The sequence below is a fragment of the Sciurus vulgaris genome (genome assembly GCF_902686455.1).
Source record: "Sciurus vulgaris genome assembly, chromosome: X".
Taxonomy (NCBI): Eukaryota; Metazoa; Chordata; class Mammalia; order Rodentia; family Sciuridae; genus Sciurus; species Sciurus vulgaris.
In genome coordinates, this window is record NC_136471.1 from 96,782,951 (window position 1) to 96,805,778 (window position 22,828).

Below are 22,828 nucleotides of genomic sequence, written 5' to 3' on the forward strand. Positions count from 1 at the left end.
CTTCTCCCCACCCCTCCCACCTCTCTTTTCCCTCTATACAGTCCCTCCTTCCTCCATTCTTGTCCCCCCATTATGTGTCATCATCCGCTTATCAGTGAGATCATTCGTCTTTTGGATTTTTGAGATTGGCTTATCTCACTTAGCATGATATTCTCCAATTTCATCCATTTGCCTACAAATGCCATAATTTTATTATTCTTTATAGTTGAGTAATATTCCATTGTATATGTAAATTTCTGAGTTGTGACAAATATAATGCTCTACAGTGGCCTACAATGTCCTACATCATTCAATTCCTCTGCTACTTCTCAGACCTTATCTACTATGTTTGTTGAATAAATGAATGAATGACCTTCCAAAACAAAGGAACCCAAATCTAACTAGTCTTCAGGACCATCTAGGAACTATTAAATATGCAGGTTCTAAAGGTATATCTCAGAGATGTTTGAATCTTTTTTTGAGGTGGAAGTTGGAAATTTATATCTTTAAAAGCACCCTAGACAGATCTGAAGATTATTTGCATTTGGAAGATTCTCAAAATGAAGAACAATGAATTCTCTTATTAGGTGTCAAAAAGCTTTATTTAAAAAGCTGGGCATGGTGGCACATGGCTGTAATCCCAGCAACACAGGAGGCTGAGGCAAGAGGATGCCAAGTTCAAGGCCAGCCTCAGAAACTTAGCGAGAACCTGTCTCAAAATAAAAAGGGCTGGGGACATCTCAGTGGTTAAGCGTACTTCAATTCAATCCCTGGCACCAAAAAAATGCTTTATTAAATAAAATAAATAACAGTGACTAGTTTAAATGAAGAGGAAAATTTAGAGACTCTGAGGTACAAACTAAGATAAAAGTGAATTTTTGAAAAAGTTCACTCTTAGAACAGTGATTCTCAACTGGGAGCAATTTTGCCCCCTAGAGGACATTTGGTGATGTCTGCAAACACACTGGATGTTTCAACTTGAACTACTAACATCTAGTGGTTTGAGGCCAGAAATGCTGCTGAACATCTTATAATGCACAGGATAGCCACCCATAACAGAAATTGGAGGCCTAAAATGCCAACAACGCCAAGATTGAGAACTCTGCCTTAGAATTACTAACATAAGGACCCAGTTAATTAAACTCCTGCTAGACTATCTGCACTGACAGCATGCTCACTCTTCCACATGAACCAATTAGGCAGCTTAAAAATTTTCATCAACTTGTAATTTTAAAAAAATTCATGCATTATATAAGAGTTTAAAGAAGAACATAAACATCCATTTGCCTTTCCCCAAACCCACCAAAAATAAAAATTTGGTCACATTTGCTTTATTACATGCTCTATACTATTTACACCCAAATGCTTTTTGTTTTACTGACATCATGACAGCCTGAATCTCCTATATAACCACAATTACCATCATCTAAGGAAGATTGACATATCTACATAAATTAATAATAATCCCATATCATCTTCAAACTTCCTCAGTTGTCCAAAATTCCTTTTATAGCATTGTAGCCCACCCACCCCAATCCAAGATTCAATCAAGGTTCACTCATTGCATTCAGTTGTTATGTTTAGATTCTGTAATCTAGAAGAGTTTCTCCATCTGTTTGTTTTCCATGACACTGTCTGAAGAAAGAACCAGTTGTCTTGCAGAATGTCTTTTCGATCAGCTAATTTGTTTCCTTATGGTATCACTTAACTTATTTCCTTTCCTTCCCAAAAACTAGAAATTAAGTCTTTTCTTAACTTCTTAAGTCTTTGGCAGGAACACTTCCCAGGTGATGTGGTCTATTTTTCATTGCATTACATCAGGGAAACACAACGTCAGACTGTTCATCATTCATTAAGAAGGTGATCATCAAATCTTTGCTATAAGATTTCCCCTTTGAATCAGAATGTATAAATATCCTATTTCTTAGCAACTTCCCTCCCATAGTTTTAGCATCCACTGACAATCTTTGTGTGAAATAATTACTACATTGAGGTTGAAAAATGGTGATTTCCAAATCTACATCATTTCTTCTACATTCATTAGCTCACAGCATTCTGTAAACAGATAACTATTCCTTTATTCCCTCTCCTCCTTTTTTTATCACCATGGATGCATAGATTTTTGTTACTGTTAAATTATTATCTTTACTTTTTTGGTGTTGATATTGAACCCAGGGTCTTACATTGCTAGGAAAACACTCAACTGCTCTACCAATGACCTACAACTCCAACTCCCGTTATTCTTTTTGATGGCCAAATTGTCACCAAACTTGACCATTGAAAAACTCCTTCACATTGACTCTTGTGACTTTGATATGACTACATCAGTTTTTAAGTACTTTCTATGGGCAGCTCTGGTTTTAAAGATCTGTCCAGGGCTGGGGATATAGCTCAGTTGGTAGAATGCTTGCCTCACAAGCACAAGGCCCTGGGTTCAATCCCCTCTATACAGTCCCTCCTTCCTCTATTCTTGCCCCCCTCCCACCCCCCATTATGTGTCATCATCCACTTATCAGTGAGATCATTCATCCTTTGGATTTTTGAGATTGACTTATCTCACTTAGCATGATATTCTCCAATTTCATCCATTTGCCTGCAAATGCCATAATTTTATTATTCTTTATGGCTGAGTAACATTCCATTGTATATGTATACCACAGTTTCTTTAGCCATTCATCAATTGAAGGACATCTAGGTTGGTTCCACAATCTGGCTATTGTGAATTGAGCAGCTATGAACGTTGATGTGGCTGTATCTCTGTAGTATGCTGATTTTAAGTCCTTTGGGTATAGGCCGAGGAGTGGGATAGCTGGGTCAAAAGGTGGGTCCATTCCAAGTTTTCTAAGGAATCTCCACACTGCTTTCCAGAGTGGCTGCACTAATTTGCAGCCCCACCAGCAATGTATGAGTGTCCCTTTGTCCCCACATCCTCTCCAGCACCTATTGTTGCTTGTATTCTTGATAATCACCATTCTAATTGGGGTGAGATGGAATCTTAGGGTGGTTTTGATTTGTATTTCTCTTATTACTAAAGATGGTGAACATTTTTTCATATATCTGTTGACTGCTTGTAGATCTTCTTCTGTGAAGCATCTGTTCATATCCTTAGCCCATTTGTTGATTGAGTTATTTGTATTCTTGGTGTAGAGTTTTTTGAGTTCTTTATATATTCTGGAAATTAGTGCTCTATCTGAAGTATGCGTGGCAAAGATATTCTCCCACTCTTTAGGCTCTCTCTTCGCATTGCTGATAGTTTCCTTTGCTGAGAGAAAGCTATTTAGTTTGAATCTATCCCAGTTATTGATTCTTGCTTTTATTTCTTGTGCTATGGGAGTCCTGTTGAGGAAGTCTGGTCCTAAGCCAACAAGGTGAAGATTTGGACCTACTTTTTCTTCTATAAAATGCAGGGTCTCTGGTCTGATTTCAAGGTTCTTGATCCATTGTGAGTTGATTTTTGTGCAGGGTGAGAGATCTGAAATTTTTATAATATCTGATAATTCGTTTTAGTTCTACTTTTTTGTAGCAACAGGACATTTTACTTCTTCCATGTGGAACATTGTTATTTAAATGCAGATGTTATTTGGATTAGAGCATTTCTATGATACTACTTCACTAACATCACTCAAATACATAAATCATTAATTTAGACCTACCCGTATGGTCACTTTATTCCTAACCCTCACACTTGAGGATGTCCACTTATTATGTCATTCCATTTCTGAAAGCTGTTGAGAGTTTAAAGATTCATTTTTAAGGTTTCATTTGAAGGTTCCCATGTCAAAATGTTTGCATGATAGGGGCCAGGTCATAATTTTATATACAGGTACACACATGTATATAAACATGGTTATCAGCAATTCTTTACTGTAAGATTTGTAAATATATATATATATATGTAATATATATTTACAAATATATGAAATACTGTGTTAATATTTAACAGCTGAATTATACCCAGAATTACTCATGAAATTTATTCTAACAGTCCTCCCACATCTTCACAGAGGTTTTTGTAGTTTGTTATAATTTATTTAAACAAAGAACATAAATGTAGACGTGCCCTCTCTTTAGGGTACACCCAATAAGCACTGCGTATTACTATTAATATTTGCTCTTGCCAGTCAAGAAAATACTGATGTACTTTGAGCAAACAATGTCCCTTTTCTGAACAGATAAATAATACTCTGTCATGTAGAATCAGTATACCTTCAAATATAGATAGGCAGACATCAACCTTTCAGGAGGGAACACAAACTCCAATTCCTCTTTTAGACATATATCTATTATCTAAAATTATTGATAGCATTAACTCATTGGGGAAATTTTAATTCTACATAGGAAGTTAATTATATTAAGTACGTAAAATAGTATTCACTTTATATTTCTTATTTCTTTTTCAGTATGGTCAAAGTACATCTTTGACAAAGTAAAAATAACAAAATACATAATAACATGTGACTTTTAAGTACTAAGAACACAGAACAGGGGGAAAAAAACGAATGTCCAATTTCTAATCATTTATGTAGGACTTCTTGAATGATGTGAAAATTTGACATTTCTGAATAGTACCAGGAAAAAACATAGAACAAATGAGAAAAAGAAGGCAATGTAAGAGAAATATTAAGAGTAAATCAAATCTGGAGGTCAAGAAAATAACCACAAAAGTATACCAATCATCTGGAAGGTACCTTTGTTCAGAAGAGGAAGGAAGTCAGGTGCTTTTTCCCGAAAAACCCTTTGAGCATCCTCAGCTTTCATGGACACTTCCTTTGTCTGAACTAGGAAAAAGTGTTTACCAACCATCTGTGGAAAATAAAATTTCATTTAGATTTTAAAACAAACTTCTGAGGTTACAACAATGTTTTCCTATTGGAGCATTTTTCTATATAAAATGCAACACAGTTATGACTTTAATTCAGTGTATTTGCTGTAACAAGTTCTCACATAAGATTCCTTCTTCTAGATGGGTGGTCTGGTTGAGAATTGATACTGTAATGCCTACTGTCAATTAAGAGTCAAATAACTGTGAATTATCCCTCAATTTAAAACATAATTTTTAAAATTGAAACTAACAAATAGAAGCTTTAGTTTGGTGATACTGCAAATGTCCAATGAGAAGGGACCCATTAAGTAAATTATGTACATTTATTTACATGATGAAATACTGTAGTTCATTAAATATAATGAAGAGGGCTGGGGATATAGGTCAGTGGCAGAGTACTTGCCTAGCATATGCAAATCCCTGGATTCAATCCCTAGTACCACCTACACACACACACACACAGAGTACATATATATATATATATATATATATACACACACACATATATACACACACACACACACACACATATTTATATGTAAAACTAAGATATTTTAACACACTGGGGATAAATCTTGCATAAAAATGTCAACCTTAAAAAGCACAATATAAATTTGTACAGTATAGCTCAATAATGATAGGTCACAATTCTATGTACCAAGCAGTTTTATGTATTAATATAATACATTAATTCTCTAATGAGATAGGTACTATTACTACCATCATTGTACAGATGATAACTAAGGCACAGAATGATTAAGAAATGTGCCCAAGTCATAACTATTAAGTAACACAGCTATGATTTGACAAAATTAATCTAACTACAGGTTAAATACATTCTAAAAATTATTCCTAAAAGGACTATTTAAGGTACAGTACAATTATGGATGATTTTTATACTTATTTTTACTTATTTTTATTTCTATAGTTCACTACAATGAGTACATATTAATTTTTAAAATAATTATGAAAGTAAGTTTAAAAAGGGCAAGGTCATTACAACAAATTAATTTTTGTTAGCAAAGCTTACTGGGTTTTTAATAATAAAAAGTAATATATATGCTCAGCACAAAATTTGAAAAATAAATAATGGAAACAAAGAAATACCTATCAATCAAGGTGCTACCACTCAGAAATGCCATTGCCATATAGCTATACAGATTTCTTACCCTCCCAATTTTCTTTTTCTCCCATTCCCCCACTACAGAATTAATACATTCTTTGTAAAATCCAGAGAACTACAAAAAAGGGAAAACCCTGTTCTTAACCAACTTCCTAAGAATAACCACAACTGTCAACATTTTAATATGCATAACTTTCCACACTTATTTTTAAAAATCAGTTACTTACATATATTTCACAAAATTTTACATACTTGATTGTGAACATTTTTCAGATACTCTACTATAAAATCAGTGTTAATATTTGATAGTATTTCATCCCATAACTACATTATTCCATACCATTCCATCAAACTGGATCAAACTTGAATCCTGTCTCACATTAATGCTGTCTCAGAAAAAAAGAAATGTACATTTAATTACAGGAAATTACATGTACATCACTACCAAATAATGACTGTAAAGCTACTTAAAACATAAACAATCTGACCTGTTTCTAATTTTCTAGACTGCTCATCACCTATCATGTTTACAGTCATACATACACTGATGAAATTATGATTAATTCAAAATACCATTTTCTAAACCAAATCATGAGCTATGAAACTATTTTAATATTTCACTGAAGATACTTGAAGAGACTACTTTTCATGAAAATTCTTCTACATTTAAGGACTTGAAATTAGTGGCAACTAACCAACTTCAATTATGAAATTCTAATAATTCAAACTACTCTTACTATAATTTATCTTGTGCATATCTGCGATGTATATAAGAGCAAGCAAGAAATCTTTTAGTTCAGAAAACCATGATTCAGTAACTTATCTTGACTCCCTATGGAATGTGCTTTCTGCTTAACCCAACCTTCCCAGACTTCCTACCTTCCCAAGTTTTATACTCAAAAAATTACAATGTTTAACTTATAAAACCAGTGTTGCAATATTCCTGGGTTTTAACAAAAGTAGAGTTTGTAATCACATTTCCAGTCTATGGTATCCTAAGGTATTTGTGTTATGAGAAAGACTTAAGTTTTTTTCATCCCAGAATTAATTTGTTTTCCATATATATTTCCAAGGGAACTCAAGCTTCATTTTTAAAAATATGTAATCTCTCTTAATGTAATATACAGGTCTTCTGTCTTTCAGCATATTTTGTTATTCTCTTCACATGTACTTGGCATTTTCTTTTTCTTTCTTATTTTTATCTTTTATTCCTTACTTTCAGAATTTGATAACTCTTGCCAAAGAATCCTTAGGTTGGAGGGCCCTTGAGTCCATATACTTTGGGTAACATTCCTATTCCATCAGGCATTTATCAACTTTGATTTACCACTAAGGCAACATAATAGCACCATGTTTAAGGGTTAAGACTGTGGCCTAAAAAAGTTAACTTACCCTCTCTATGGTTCATTTTTTTCTTGTCAGACAAATGGGGAATAATGGCAGCTATTTCATAGGGTTGTTTTGAACATTGAGTTAATTCATTTAAATCTCTTATAACAATGGCTGGGCATCTAGTAAACACTATGTAAGTGTTAGCTCTTATTAGTACTACCTTGGTGGAACTTTGGTTTATTTTGTATTTCAGAAGAAAATCTAAAGAACATCACTCTCTTCCTGGTCGTATTCCTTTGGAGGGTACACAACACTGTCATTTCACACATCAGATACCAAAGGTCAAAAGGTTAAGAACATCTGATGACTCAGACTGTTTTGATGGTTTTTTTCTTTAAACATGTTAAATATTCTTTATCTACATTCCTGATTTCCTACCCAGAAGTTAATCCTTAATAATTATTCTTTTGAAAACTGTATGTAGAGTGTTACAAAATCAATATACTGTACAATGAAAATATTTACTTCTCAGATGTTAGATTAACATGTGACTAGATCATATAAAGGCCAGAAGCACATTTTTCTATATCTTTTCAGATTGGTGGCATGCTTTTATCAGATTGGCATAATCACAAAAGAAAATATCAAAATCTTGAAATTACAATTTGGCTTCTGTTATTTTGAAAACTATGCCTCCAATATACTTTGTGAATTTCAGGCATGGGTTTTTTACGTTGTAAATGTATAGCTACAGAGAGGTAGTCATTTTTACTTTTTTCCCTAAAATTATTCCCTTTGCTATGTTCTAATTTTTTAATTGACTCCATGAGTTTTCCTTTCATTTCTATGTTTTAGAATTTGATTACTGATTTCAAGTAGAGTCCTCCTAAAGGACTTCTGAGTAATGGATAATCAATATATCCTACTACTCCCTAACAGAACTGCCAACGAAGGAACTGCTGCTTCTGTAGCCCCTGACCTCTACATCCTCAGTTATTTTTCAGGTGGAAGCTCATGAGCTTTTCAACATTCTCTACTCAGACCACCAAGAACTGCTGCTCATAAGCCCACAACCTTTGTCATCCCAGACTCATCTTGCTCTTTCATACCAACCTTCCTTCTAAGGCAATAAGGGCAACAGAATCTAAGGAGCATGATGTGAAAATGGCTCTCAAAGGGTCCAAAAGTTGTATTCCTAAATGTTTTTTTATACTCCCTAACCAATTAAAACTCCAAAGAAATTTTCAAACTGAATTATAAAAGGTCATACTTTATTATGTGGTACTACTTTTGTGAACTTCTGTGGAAGTCATTCATTCCAAAGAATGGAAATTCTTTGAGGACAGATAATTTTGTCTATGTATCTCCTTTTCCAGCATATACTACATTTCACTATATCTAAGTTGCCATCAATTATAAAATGCATTTAAGATAAGCAAAAGTGTGGAAAACAAATGTGTCATATAATCAATGAAATATGGCAACAGACTAACTTGAACATAATCAGCACTTAGTAAATGTTTACCAAAGTGAATTACATTTTTAAGAAATTTTTTTCTATAGGAAGTATTTTGAGGACCAAGCAACCTGCTTACAGACAAGTCTTGCAGGGGTGGGACAGAAGACTAACTTGGGGGTTGCCAGTATTTCTAATGGCCAATTTGAAAAGAATGGAATTCCTCCAGAGTGGTGTGTTTTCCACCCAGGTGTATGTCTATTTTTCTTCTCTCTCCTTACCTCATCGATTAGTTTCCTGGCATTTGCAATAGTATAATCACCAGCAAATAATACCACTAAGCATGATTCATCACTGCTCTTCTGTCTCTGACCCCGGGATATTGGAACGATACTTTTATTGGCTTCTGTGGAAACACGAACAGCTTTGAGCTCTTCAGTAGTAGGTAAAGGAACATAGTCCTGAACCACAGCATCTTCTGGAAGAAGGCTCCAGTTGAGTTCTCCTGATACAGGTGTAAAGTCATGAATGTTACTCCACGTATTATTGAAAATACTTAGCCCTGCATCTTTGAACTGGAAAGCTAATTCAGGGTAATACCACTGAAAACAGCCAAACTTGATATTGGTAGAAGACTCGATAATGGGTTGAGTGGCACAGCACAAAAAGACTTCCAGCTTTCTACAATCCCGCACACGAAATTGTTGACAGGCTAATGTGCACTTGCAATCTCTACAATTCCGGAAAAATACACTGCCTTTCACAGGTCCCAGAAAAATTATGCAGTTAGTACAGTCATCGATGGTAATTGTAGCAGAGTGATCAAAAATGTAGATGTTACAGTTCTCACAGTCTTGAATAAGAAACTGCTGGCCTGCCACTTTCCCAGGTAAGCGACCTACTGTTTCATCTTTCAGTCCATTGAACATGTAGTCTTTTGGATCAACCTGCAGGGACAAAACACAGACCTTGAGTATTATTAACATTATTCAACAAAAATCAATTAAATGTCTGTGGGATGCTAGGCACAACTCTTAGTGCTAAAATATAAGTTCCTAATCTCCTTGACTTTGTAACATAGTAAGAAAATAAATAGGACAATGAATAAAAAGCACAAGAAAGGGAAAAGGGAAAGGAAACTTACAAAGGCACAAGGACATATCAACCAAATATAATGTGTAGACATTGTCTGGATTGAGTTTCAAGCATATTGTTTATAAAAATACTTTTTTGAGTAAACTGGGGAAATTCACACACACACACACACACACAGAGCATATTAGATAAAATTAAAGAATTTTTCAGTGCTTTGACAGTACATATACTAAAATGGGAATAATATAGAGTATATTAGCATGGCCCCTGCACAAGGATGTCACACAAATTTGTGAAGCATTCCCTATTTTTGAGAACATCATGCTAAATGAAATACGTCAGATTCAGAAAGTCAATGATCAAATGTTTTCTCTCATGGGTGGTAGTGGGGAGAAAAATCTCACAAAAACAACACAGTAAAGGAAGGGCATCAGGAGGGAGGAAGGAGGAGAGGGCATAGGGAAGTACTGGGGAAAAAATGTACCAAATCATGCTATGTCTGTATATGAACATACTACAATGAATCCTGCTTATACATATAATTGTAATGCACTAACTAAAATAATAATAACAAATAATGGGAGATGAGTAGAACAAGTAGATGGGGGAGGAAAGGAGAGAAAAGGAAGGTATTGGGGAATGAGTTTGATCAAATTATGTGCATGTATGAATATAGCATAATGAATCCCACTATTATGTGTAATTATAATGCACCAATAAATTTTTTTAAAAAAAGAAATTTTCATTTTGTTAGGTGTGATAATAGGATTGTGATTTTTTTAAATGGGTGAAAAGAGCCTTATCAATTAAAAAATTAAAATGATTGCCTAGCAAGTGGGTTCAATCCTTAGCACCACATAAAAATAAACAAATAAAATAAAGACATTCTGTTCATCTACAACAAGAAAAAAATTTTTAAAAATTATTAGGCTAGTTAATATATGACACTCTAGGAAGAAAATATATGCCTGGAGGAATCAAGTGTTTGGTTCCTTTAGCAACTACAGCTCTCATTATTATATGTAACTTATGATCTTGGTTAATATAACTTCCCAGGAGGTAAATTCACTTTCTCTCTGCCATCAGATTGCATTTCTGAGAATTCAAAATTAAAGGGCAGCCTCTGTGACATTATGGTTTGAACCTTCCTGTGAGTTAACCCAGGTGTCATCTTCACCATCATTATTATCAATAGACTTTCAGCATATTTCAAATCTATATAACCAAAAAATTTATATGGAGTAAAAGGTCAAGAATATATATTTTTAAAAATTCAACTCATGGTCTGGGAATGTGACTCAGTGGTAGAGTGCTTGCCTAGCATGCTCAAGGTCCAGGTTCAAACCCCAGCACCACACGCACAAAAAATTCAACTTATATCCTACGTACCTACTTTTGCTATGCATCTATATTAATCAGAAAATCAGAATACACTATTTCAGCTTTTTGATGCTTTTGCTTTTTCTGATGCATCACCTTTACAACTGCTACTTTTTTCCCGTTTTTTATTTTGCATTATAGTTGTACTATAATTACTATTTCTTTAAAAAAATCTGAAATTGGAAATAAACCTAGATTGAAATAATTTTCTGTCCTTCCACAAGTTGATATGAGTCTTAGTTTTTGTATCTTAGTATCACCAACTGATATCTGCAATATGCTACACAAAATGGAAGAACCTAAGGGCATAAGAATCATATGCTGATGCTTGTAAATAAAACTTTCATTTACACATTTATTGAGCTACTCCTACAGTGTAAGTTTTCAAATCTTGCCATTCCATCCTCAGGCATTCTATAGCTCATATAATCTTTTAAATAACATGCCTGGAATATATTGCAATTTTTTATTTACCTGAGCTATCAGAATGTCACTGGGGCTGGGAGAGTGTACTTAGCATAGAGTGTGTACCCCAGTGGTAGAGCGTGTACTTAGCATATTCAAGGCCCTGGGTTTGATCTCTGGCACCACACACATATACAAATTATTCATATATATATACATATGATATATATATACACACATATGTACAGACACATATGTACACACACCAATTTTATACATATATACACACACATATATATGTATACACACAGTTTTTTCACTAAAAGACCATTCTGATTTCTTCCAAATTACTTTTTAATCTATTTTCAACTGTTTGTGAACATATAAATTTCATGAAAAACTATGTACCAGAAACAAGCTCCAATACAGTATATAAGAATTACATTATTTACAAAGCAAAATATAATCATCCTAATCATTAGCAAACTAGCTTAAAGTGATTTATTCAGTAATGTACAATAAATTTACAATAAATACTGTATTTAAATACTGTATTATGGCTTACATAATATATTAGGAGCACTTATCTATAGCATGAGGCAATAAAAGAGGTACTTGTTTTCCAGTTTCAATTTTGTAAACTATGAGCAATATGATCTTGAAAAAGTCACTTTAACTTTCTGGATATTCAGTCCTCAACCAACATTGAACACCCAATATGAGTCAGACATTGCTTTAGGCACTAAATGAATATGACCAGCTCTTTCCATAAAGGAAGTAAATACTTGCCCAAATAGATCATTTAAAACAACCTGACAATTTAATAAGAGGTGCTGGGAAAATTCTGGAAACACAAAGGAGGAGCACCTAGAGTGGTGGAATATTTCCTGTACAAAGTGTGAATGAATGAACCAGGCATGGTGGCACACATCTGTAATCCCAGCAACCCTGGAGGCTGAGGCAGGAGGATCACAAGTTGGAGGACAGCCTGAGATCCATCCTCAAAATAAAAAGGGCTGGGGATGTGATTCAGTGGTAAAGTGCCCCTGGATTTAAGTCCCAGTATGGGAGTGGGAAGGAGGAAGGGAGGAGGGAGAGAAGAGGAGAGAAGGAGGTGGGGAGGGGAAGGGAGAAAAAGAGAATATGAAAGAATGAATGAGAATAAGATAGTTTACTAGAAAAAAGGGATGGAAATAAAGGACTTCCCCACTTCCCATGTCAGACAAAATTAACAGAAGGAACAAAGTAAAATTCTTAAGAAAGCAGGGAGAAAACTGGTCTGGTGCTACTAGTGACAATGGAATGGTAATGCATGAAACCAGGAAGGTAAGCAGGGTCACATTATAAATCTTATAATTTATCCATGGGCAATAAGGAGCCAGAGAGAATTTAAATAAGCGAAATGTACATTTCAGTTAGATTATTCTGTTAAGAATAAGGGGTTGTGAAGCATGAATCTGAGGTGCTGATCCAGAAAGAGCTGAAACTAAAAGAGTTAGAAGGGAAGAGGAGGATGGGATGAAGATGAGAAATACTGAGGAAACAGAATCAGCAGATTTGGTAATTTAATGGCTATGGGAGGTAAGGCAGAAGAAAGAGATTATTTTTAGGGAAATGATAGTTCCCAAGTCCAGTGCTTCTATAATATAACACACATTAATACATTCTTCAGCACAGCCCAGCACATGGACTTATACATATCTGTGGGTTGGGGGATGTAGTTCAGCAGTAGAGCGCTTGCCTAGCAGGCACAAGGCCCTGGCTTTGATCCCCAGCATTGGGGAAAAAAAAGTAACCAGACTTATGAGTATTTGTGAATGTATACATACCAATGAAATAAGTTTTGCAAAATAATACTTACCCTTAATTTCTACTATGCTCCTAATATTTTCTATTATCCCCACCCACAGGCTTGATAGAACATTGGTCTGGTTCATGTGATTGGATGTTAGTAGTGCCATAAATAGAAATGGAAAATGCAGGAGGTAACACAGGTTTAACGTAGAAATATTCAAGGGATTCCATTTCAAGGATTTTACAGTTGACCCACAAACAGAAAGGTACAGTGTTTCAGTTTGGTTTCCATCAAGATGATGAAGTAATATAGTTGCTTGTTCCACTGCCCAAGATCAACCCCAAATGTACCAAGTTAGGAAACCACCAAGAAAGGGGAAAACTATGACCAACCCTTACAGAGATGTCTGGGAGGATAAAATATAAAAGGAACTTCTGGGATTTCTGCTCTTGCTTCCCCCATTCCACCTCAGATGTAGACCTGTGATCCAGACTTCCTTGGGAGTAAATTCAGGGCAGAGCAGAAATACTGTGCTGTGGAAAGCTAGGAAAAATAGGCAAAGACTAACCAGGCAGTTGCTTCCCTTCTATACCCCCCAAAATGATGAATTTAAATGTTAGGAATATATAGCTCAGTGGTAGAGCACTTGCTTAGCATGTATGAGGCCCTGGATTGGCTCCCTAGCACTGCAAAATCAAATTAAATCTAAGGATCGCTCTCTAATGCTGTTTCTCTCAATAGGTCAAATAGGTCCCCAAATTAAAAGCAATTACACACAACAAATAAACTCGAGTTCCACATTCAAGATATAGAATAAACTTACATTTTCTCCAAACACACAGTATTTTTTTAAATCATGTACAGGACTGTAAAGCAAGCCATAGCAATTTTTGAATTACAAGTTGAGTACCCCTTATCTGAAATGCTTAGAAACAGAAAGGTTTCAGATTGTGGAGTTTTTTTTGATTTGGGAATATTTGCATAGACTTATTGGTTGAATAATCCTAATCTGAAAATTCCAAACTTCTTTATTGGTACATATTAATTATACAGAATGGTGGATTTCATTGTGACACATAGGTGGACGCATATCATTTGATTGATTTCATTCCCAATACCTCCCCTCCTCATCCCTCCTGGTCCCCTTCTTCTAGCCTATTTATCTCCTTTCTACTTTCATTACCTCCCCTTCCCCCGACTTTTTTTCCAACTAGTTTCCACACATGAGGGAAGACATATAGTACTTATCTTTCTGAGAATGGCTTACTTTGCTTAACATAATACTCTTCAGTTCCATCCATTTTCCTATACATCAAAATTTTGTTCTTCTTGATAGATGAATAAAACTTCACTGCATATACATACCACATTTTCTTTTATATTCATCTATTCATGGACATCTAGACTAATTCTTTAACTTGGCTATTATGAATTGTGCTGTGACAGACATGGATATGCATATACTCCTAAAGTATTGTGACGTTAATTCTTTTGGATAAATATCAAGGAGTGGTATAGCTGGGTCATATCATAGTCCTATTTTTAGTTTTTCTGAGGAATCTCCATACTGATTTCCATAGTGGCTGTACTACTTTACATTCCCACCAACAGTGTTTTAAGAGTTCCTTTCCCCCCTATTCACTTGACAGTATTTATTATTTGTATTCTTGATGATTGCCATTCTGACTGGAATGAGATGGAATCTCAGTGTAGTTTTGATTTTGAATTTCTCTAATGGCTAAAGATGTTGGAAATTGTTTTCATATAAATGTTAGCAATCTGTACCTCTTTTGAGAAGTGTCTGTTTAGTTCATTTGCCCATTTATTTAGTGGATTACTTGGAGGTTCTGGAGGGTTGAGTCTTTTGAGTTGTGTTTGAAAAGTAGCTGGAAAACATTTTCTCTCATTCTATAGGCTGTGTCTTCATGCTGTTGATTATTTCCTTTGCTGTACAGAAGATTTTTACTTTGATGCTATCCCATTTATTGATTCTTTCCTGAGCTATATTTATTATTTCCTGAGCTACAAGAGTCCCATTCAGGAAATTGTTACCTGTGCCTATATGTTGAAATGTTTCCCTGATGTCTTCTTCTAACAGTTGCAAAGTTTCTGGTATTAGGTCTTTGTTCCGTTTTGGGTTGACTTTTGTGCACAGTGAGAGATGTAGATCCAGTTTCATTCATCTACCTCTGGATATTCAGTTTTCTCAGCACCATTTGTTAAGGAAGCTGTCTTTTCTCCAACATATTTTTGGCATCTTTGTCAAAAATCACATGACTGTGTGTGGGCTGGTCTCTGTATGCTTATTCTATCCAATTGGTCTACATGTCTGCTTTTATGCCAGTATCATGCTACTTTTGTTACTTTGGTTCTGTAGTTCAATTTGAAATTGATGCCTCCCATTTTGCTCAGGATTGCTTTGGCTGCTCTGTGTCTTTTGGATTTTCCAGGTGAATTTTAGGATTGCTTTTACTAGTTCTGTGAAGAATGTCATTGATATTTTGGTGGCCATTACGTTGAATCTGTAGATCACTTTTGGTAATATGGCCACTTTCACAGTATTAATTCTGCCTGTCCAGGATCATGGGAGATATTTCCATCTTCTAGTATCTTCAATTTCTTCTTTTCAGCATTCTGTAATTTTCTTGTAGACACTGTTTACTTCCTTGGTTAGCTTTATTCTGAGGTATTTTTTAATCTATCACAAATGGAATTGTTTTCCTGATTTCTCAGCAGACTCATTATTGGTATATAGAAAAGTTATTGATTTTTATGTATTGATTTTATATCCTGCTACTTTGCTGAATTTATCAGTTCTAGAAGTAGAGTTTTTGAGGGTTTTCTAAATATACGATCATATCATTTGACTTCTTCCTTTCCTATTTGTATTCCTTTCATTTTGTTCTCTTGCCTAATTCATCTGGGTAAAATTTCAAGTACCATATTGAATAGGAGTGGTAAGAGCTGGCATCCTTATCTTGTTCCTGATTTTAGAGGAAATGCTTTAAAATTTCCCTATTCAGTATGATGTTGGCTTTGGATTTGTCATATATATCCTTCATTATTGATGTAAGTTTCTTCTATCCCTAGTTTCTTCAGGGTTTTTTTCATTTAGAAATGCTGAAATTTGTTGAAGGCTTTCTCTGCATCTGTTAAGATGATCAAGTAATTTTTGTCCTTTGTTCTTCTATTTATTTGGTGTATTATGTTTATTGATTTGCATATGTTGGACAAACCGCCTTTTCACCCTTGGAAACCAACTTGATCATGATATATGATCTTTTTAATATGTTGTTGAATTCAATTGCTAATATGTTATTAAGGATTTTTGTACCTATGTTCATCAAGGATATCAGTCTGCAATTTTTTTTCTTTGAAGCATCTTTGTCCAGTTTTGGTATAAGGTTAATATTGGTTTCATAGAATGAGCTTGGAAACATCCCCTCCCTTTCTATTTCATGGAATAATTTGAGGAACATTGGCATTGGTTTTTCACTAAATATCCAATAAAATCCAGCTGTGAGTCCATCTGGTCCTGGGCTTTTCTAAGTTGGGAGGCTTTTCATTACTGCTTCCATGTTATTGCTTGTTATTGATCTGTTTAGGTTTTCTACATCCTCTTGGTTGGTTTTGGTAGGTCATATGTATCTAGAAATGTAACCATTTCTTCTATGTTTTCTAATTTATTGAAATATAATTTTTCAAAAGAGTCCCTAATAATTCTCTGGACTTCACTTGTGCCTGCTTTAATATTCCCATCTTTGCCTCTAATTTTATTAATTTTGGTTCTTTCTCCCTCTCCCCCTGCTAAGTTTGGCTAGAGTTTATCAATCTTGTTTATTTTTTCAAAATAATCAATTATTTGTCTCATTGATCCTTTGTATTATTTTTATAGTTTCTATTACCTTAGTTTCACCTGATTTTCTTTTGGGGAGGTACTGGGGATGAACCCAGAGGCATTTTACCACTGAGCTACAACCCCAGCTCTTTTTATTTTTTGAGAAAAGGTCCCACTAAGTTGCTTAGGGCCTTGCAGAGTTGCTGAGGTTGGCTTTGAATTTGCAATCCTCCTGCCTCAGCCTTTCAAGTCACTGGGATTACAGGCATACACCACCGTGCCTAGCTAGAACTTTTAAAAGTGAACCTTTTTGGAATTGTGGAGGCATTTTTATTACCTTGCTTTCTCATGTTTCCTGTGCTTTAATATTGAGATTTGCTCATATTCTGTGATGACTATCTCTTTCCCTGTTATGGTAAAAGGCCTCTTTAGTGAGCTACTTTATCTTACTATGTACCATGGACCAGGGGTATATCTCAGCATCAAAGCACCCATTAATTGTGTTCTTAGTGCTGTGATGTTCTTAGTGCTGTGATGTGTTCTTAGCACTGCTTTGGGAGGAGATAAGAAACACCGATAACTACTACTTGTTAAACCATATACTAGTAAATGATGAAAATTTATTGAAAATGTTCTCTATAATTCCACTATTATAAAAGTGGAAAGGTAAAAAAAAAAGTGGAAAGGTGGAGTAATACTCTATAATAGGCTGAAAAAATTAGGTACTAAAAGAGCAAAATTAATATTAAACTATATAGAGTATGAAGAGAAACCAGAAAGGGGAAAAAAAAAAACAGGAAGGTATGAGGGAAGAGAGAGGAAGATAAGAGAAAAAGGAGAGAATATAAAAAAGAGAAAGCAACACAGAACATTAAAAAGGTACATAAAATTGAATTAACATATGCAGTGTCAAATAGTGAGGGGATACCTATCAAATCAATGCAGAGGACAACACCAGGGAAACAAAACAAAACAAAAAATAAACCTAAAGGTAAAGAATCTAAAATTAGTCCTTGCTAAGATATTTGAAATGGAGATTTCTTACTGGGCCTTTAAGCTTTGGATTCTGCCAGGTATTAGGAGGCATAGTAGGTGCCCAAGCCTCAGTTGCATGATCTCTGAAGTATGTGTGTGTGGAGGTAGCAATTGTACCAGCTGTATCTGCTCAAGGTTGGGATTTCCCCATCTAGCTCAGCATGCTGCTTCAGTAACTGTCCAGAAACTGGGCGCAGTGGTGCACGCCTGTAATCCCAGCGGCTTGGAAGGCTGAGGCAGGAAGATCACGAGTATAAACACAGCCTTAGCAACTTGGCAAGGCTCTAAGCAACTTAGTGAGACCCTGTCTCAAAATAAAAATATAAAAATGACTGTGTCTGTGGTTCAGTGGTTAAGCACCCATAGGTTCAATCTCTGGTACCTAAGAGGGGGAAAAATAAACCTGTCTAGAATTTGGGCTTTTCAGCCTATTCTCACAGAACTCATCTCACCCACCTCTGGCATGAACCTGGGTGGTCCAGTCTTTCTGGTGCCTAAGAGCCCCCTAGAGTGTTTGAGGGAACTGCCCTGATTCTCTGTGGTCCTATGGCCAAATCTCTCCCTGGCTCAGATGGTGGCTTTGTGTACCTTGTGGGAAACACTGTGTACCTAGGGCTGTCAATATAGACTTTGTCCTGCCCTTCTCTGGCACAGCTCTCAAAGTACCACAATGAATCCCAGCACTTGATACCTCTTACTCAGACTGAACTGTGTCAGCCTGCAGCACGTGTGTGCTCTGTAATGGTGCAGCGAGTCTAAAGAGTGTTAGTGACCCACTTTCTCTTCTCTGCCTGCTTTTCTCCTTTCCCACTGACACCAGCAGTGGGTGTTGGCAGCTTTCAGCTCAAAGCAACCCTTTAAATAAGTTACTTAGCCGGGTTCAAAGGTGTTCCCTGTAAAAAATCTTTGCTGATACTTCTAGGTAGAATGAAGCTGTAGGAATCCTTTCTAGAGCTTCAAGCTTAGTCTGGTCTTTGTAAAATGGCTGCCCCTCACAGATCTCTACCAACAAATTAAGTGGAGTACATCTCATGTACCAGTCTGCTTTCGAACCCCTGACCAGCTTAATTAAGTCTGACTTTCTCTTCTGTTGTTTCTGAGGCAAACTGAAGGTCAGCTTTGCCTTTCTCTTTGTCATCCCTTCCCCCAGACCTGCACCCATGCTGCAGATACAGTTTCAGGACTGATGAATTATTTCTTGCTTTCTGTTCCAGTAACCAGGATTTCTGAATCTCTTCAAATCTCTGTCATTCTAATATTGTGTCTTGGTGCATTCTCTCTGTCACTGACCTTACTGAGTAGCTGTTCTCTTGTTTTTATTCTGAACTATGGTTAAGCTGGGATCTGCAGCCTGCTTTTACTATGCCATCTTGATCCACCCCAAATTTCTTAAGCATCATGTTGGTGATCAAAAAGTTTCAGATTTCAGAGCATTTTGGATTTTTAGATTAGGGATGCCCAATCTGTACTATTAAAGAAATACACACAGTGAAGTGCTCCTACAAAGACAACAGTAGGTCCTGTAAAACCATCAGGGCTACTAGCCTGCCCGACATTTACCCTAATGAGAAAAGTTGAAAGAGACAAACAAAAGAAGAAACTTTCAGACCCATTTCACATGCCTATACATGAAAACAAATCAGTAAGTTTAGTCAATTCCATAAAAAAAGGAAACATCAAATTAAGTTGGATATATCCCATGTTGTATGGTATTAGAAAATCTTTCAATGTAAACTAACACTATATGACATCAATCTTAAATCCTATTGCCCTCCCATGTGAACTTTGTTCTTCAGTAAATCTTAAATACTTACTGTGATGGGTATGTGGCCTTTGATTGCCCTTCACCTAGAATACCATCTCCCAGTTCTACTTAGCTGTTGGTGAAACATTTTCTGTGAAGCTTTCCAGGTTCCCTCAACCAGAAATATGCTTCCTTTTCTGAGTACCTAATTACATTAAATATCAGTGTATGTCCCCTCCTGTAACATAGGCTTTAGGCTGGAATCCTGAAACCAGTCTATTTTTTAATTTTTTAAAATTTTGAAACAGGGTCTCACTAAGTTGCTGAGACTGGCCTCAAACTTGGGATTCTCCTGCCTCAGCTTTTCAAGTAGCTGGGATTACAAGCATGTGCCACTGCAGCCAGCCTGCAACCAGTCTATTTAAAACTGAAACATTTCTTCCAACGTTACCTCTTTATTCTCCAAAATGCTTGAATTCCTTCTAATATACTATATATGAATTATATTTTTGTGTGCCACCCTCTGCCCTCCATAACTTCCATAAAGAAAGGAAGGATCTGTTTAGTTCACCTTTGTCCCCAGAACAGTGCCCACTACTACCAAAACTCTCCACATATACTTGTTGAATCCATTTTGATCACTTAAACTTGATTACCTTAGAGTGTAACTTATAGTGGATGGTCTACAGTTGCTATGTGAATAGTAACTAAGTTTGATAATCATGCATCTCTTAAGGGGAACTTGAAGCTTCTCCACATCTGATTCTCAATCCCATCCCCAAAGAAATGGAACTCTGATACTGATCAAAGAACGAAAGGGTGGGGTTTGCCAGGCAAGGTGGTGCACATCTGTAATCCCAGCAATTCAGGAGGTTCAGCCAAGAGAATCACAAGTTCAAAGACAGCCTCATCAATTTAGCAGGGTCTAAGCAACTTAGCAGGACATTGTTTCAAAATAAAAAGGAATGGGAACTTAGCTCCATGGTAATGTTCATGCGTTCAATCCCCAGTATCAAAAAAAAAAAAAAAAAAAAAACTAGGGTTGCAAGTATAGCTCAGTGATAGAGCACTTGCCTTGCATGCATAAGGCCCTGGGTTGCATCCCCAGTATCACAAAAAGAAGAAAATGGCAATTTTAGTGACATTTAGTTGGGTCACATTATCCAAGTTGACCAATTTCTGAGTAGGAAAATAAAAGAACTATAGTTATACACAAAGTTTGGCACAGGCACTCCTTTTAATGCCTGACTGGGTCTTTCCTTTTTACATTCCCTTCTTTCTTATACCTGAATAAAAAGAGGCTTAGGCTGCCTTCCACATGGAAAAGCTACTGTAAGGGGATGGGAATATAGTCATGAGCAGGATAATGGGATCTTGATCCACTCTAGGCCTTAAAGTGGGAATAAGGGACATGAAAGAGTAGCTTAAGTCAGTTCTGCTTTAAACCTTGGGGAGGGTTAAAACATTTTCCACTTCTCTTTTTGGCACCATATCACCTCCCACAGAGGGACTGGTAAGAATGAAAGACAGAGGTAGGGAAAGGAGCAGGAAATGGTCTATCTCTACCAAGGCCTCAAGATCAACGGGTAAGAGGAATTCCCATCCCTGTTTGTGGTTTACCTCACTATAACAGAAACTTCTTAAAACTTTTATGTAAAATTTTGTGAGTGTTTTTCCTGGGGATTTGATTTGGGGTTTAAGATTCTGGTCAAATGATCTTGCTTAGACACAAGTTAATTTTAAACATTTGCAAGCATATTTATATGAAAATTAAGTAGGTGGAAAAAACCCAGTTTGGATAAAAATAAATCAGTTAATCCTTCCTACTTAAAAGAATTCAGCACTAGGTGCAGTGGCACACCCCCATAATCCCAGTGACTTGGGAGATTGAGGCACAAAGATTCTAAACTGGAGGCCAGCCTCCAGCCTCGACTTAGTGAGTCTGTCTCAATATTAAAAAGGTTGGGAGTACAGCTCAGTGGCACAGTGCTTCTGAGTTATATCCCTAGTACCACCATCACCAAAAAGAAAGAATTTAGCAAGTGTTTGTTGCATGACAATTGATATATATTATGAGATGTACACTATTTAACTGATAAATTTCAACTACATAAATTACTACTTGGCATTAAGACTTCTTGTTGCAAATACAGAAAGTCTATTCTTAACTTTTAAATTACTGAGCTGATGTCTTATTAATAGGCTCAGGCTGTGTTATGGATTTAATGTCTGTCCTCCACCCCCAAAATTTATATGTTGAAGCCCAAACCTTCAATGCAATGGGTATTTAGAGAATCTTCTTAAAAGGACACTAATCCTTTCAGATCAGAGCTCCACCCTTATGACCTCATTTAACCTTAATTACTTCCTTAGAGGCCCCATATCCAAATACAGCCAGCCACATTGTGTGTATGTGTGTGGGGGGGTTAGGCCTTCAACGTAAGACTCTGACAAACATTCAGTCCATAGCAGCTGTCAAAGCTGAGGATCTAAATGTAATTTAGTATTTTCTAAGTATTTTCTCTGGACATTCCAGAGAAACTAAGTCATGGAGAGAAATTAATCATATAGCTAAAGAGTCTAGCAAAAAAAAATAATAATTCTGTAGTATAAAATTATCTGAATTGTCAACGCAGCCTTTAAAGGAGAAACAGGATATATGTTTATGCTTTCTCAGTAACACCTGAAAGTTTCTCAAAGTGAAAAATAATAATGAAGCAACCTGAAGTTTAGGCCATAAGAACCTTGCAAGTTACTGGTTCTCAAATAAAGTGCCTAAAAATCACACTCATAAAAATATCATGCTTTAAATTACTTTTTCACA

General features: G+C 35.8%; 1 protein-coding gene across 2 annotated transcripts in view; it reads right to left on the reverse strand.

Annotated features, from left to right (window-relative positions):
* RP2 (RP2 activator of ARL3 GTPase) overlaps positions 1-22,828 on the reverse strand; it is a 57,049-nt gene that overhangs the window by 28,742 nt on the left and 5,479 nt on the right. For both annotated transcript variants that reach the window (XM_079123546.1, XM_079123545.1), the window contains exons 2-3: positions 8,994-9,659; positions 4,668-4,782 (exon numbers count right to left, since the gene is read on the reverse strand). In XM_079123546.1, coding sequence (XP_078979672.1) covers positions 4,668-4,782; positions 8,994-9,659 — 781 coding nt within the window. The remainder of the gene's footprint in view (positions 1-4,667; positions 4,783-8,993; positions 9,660-22,828) is intronic.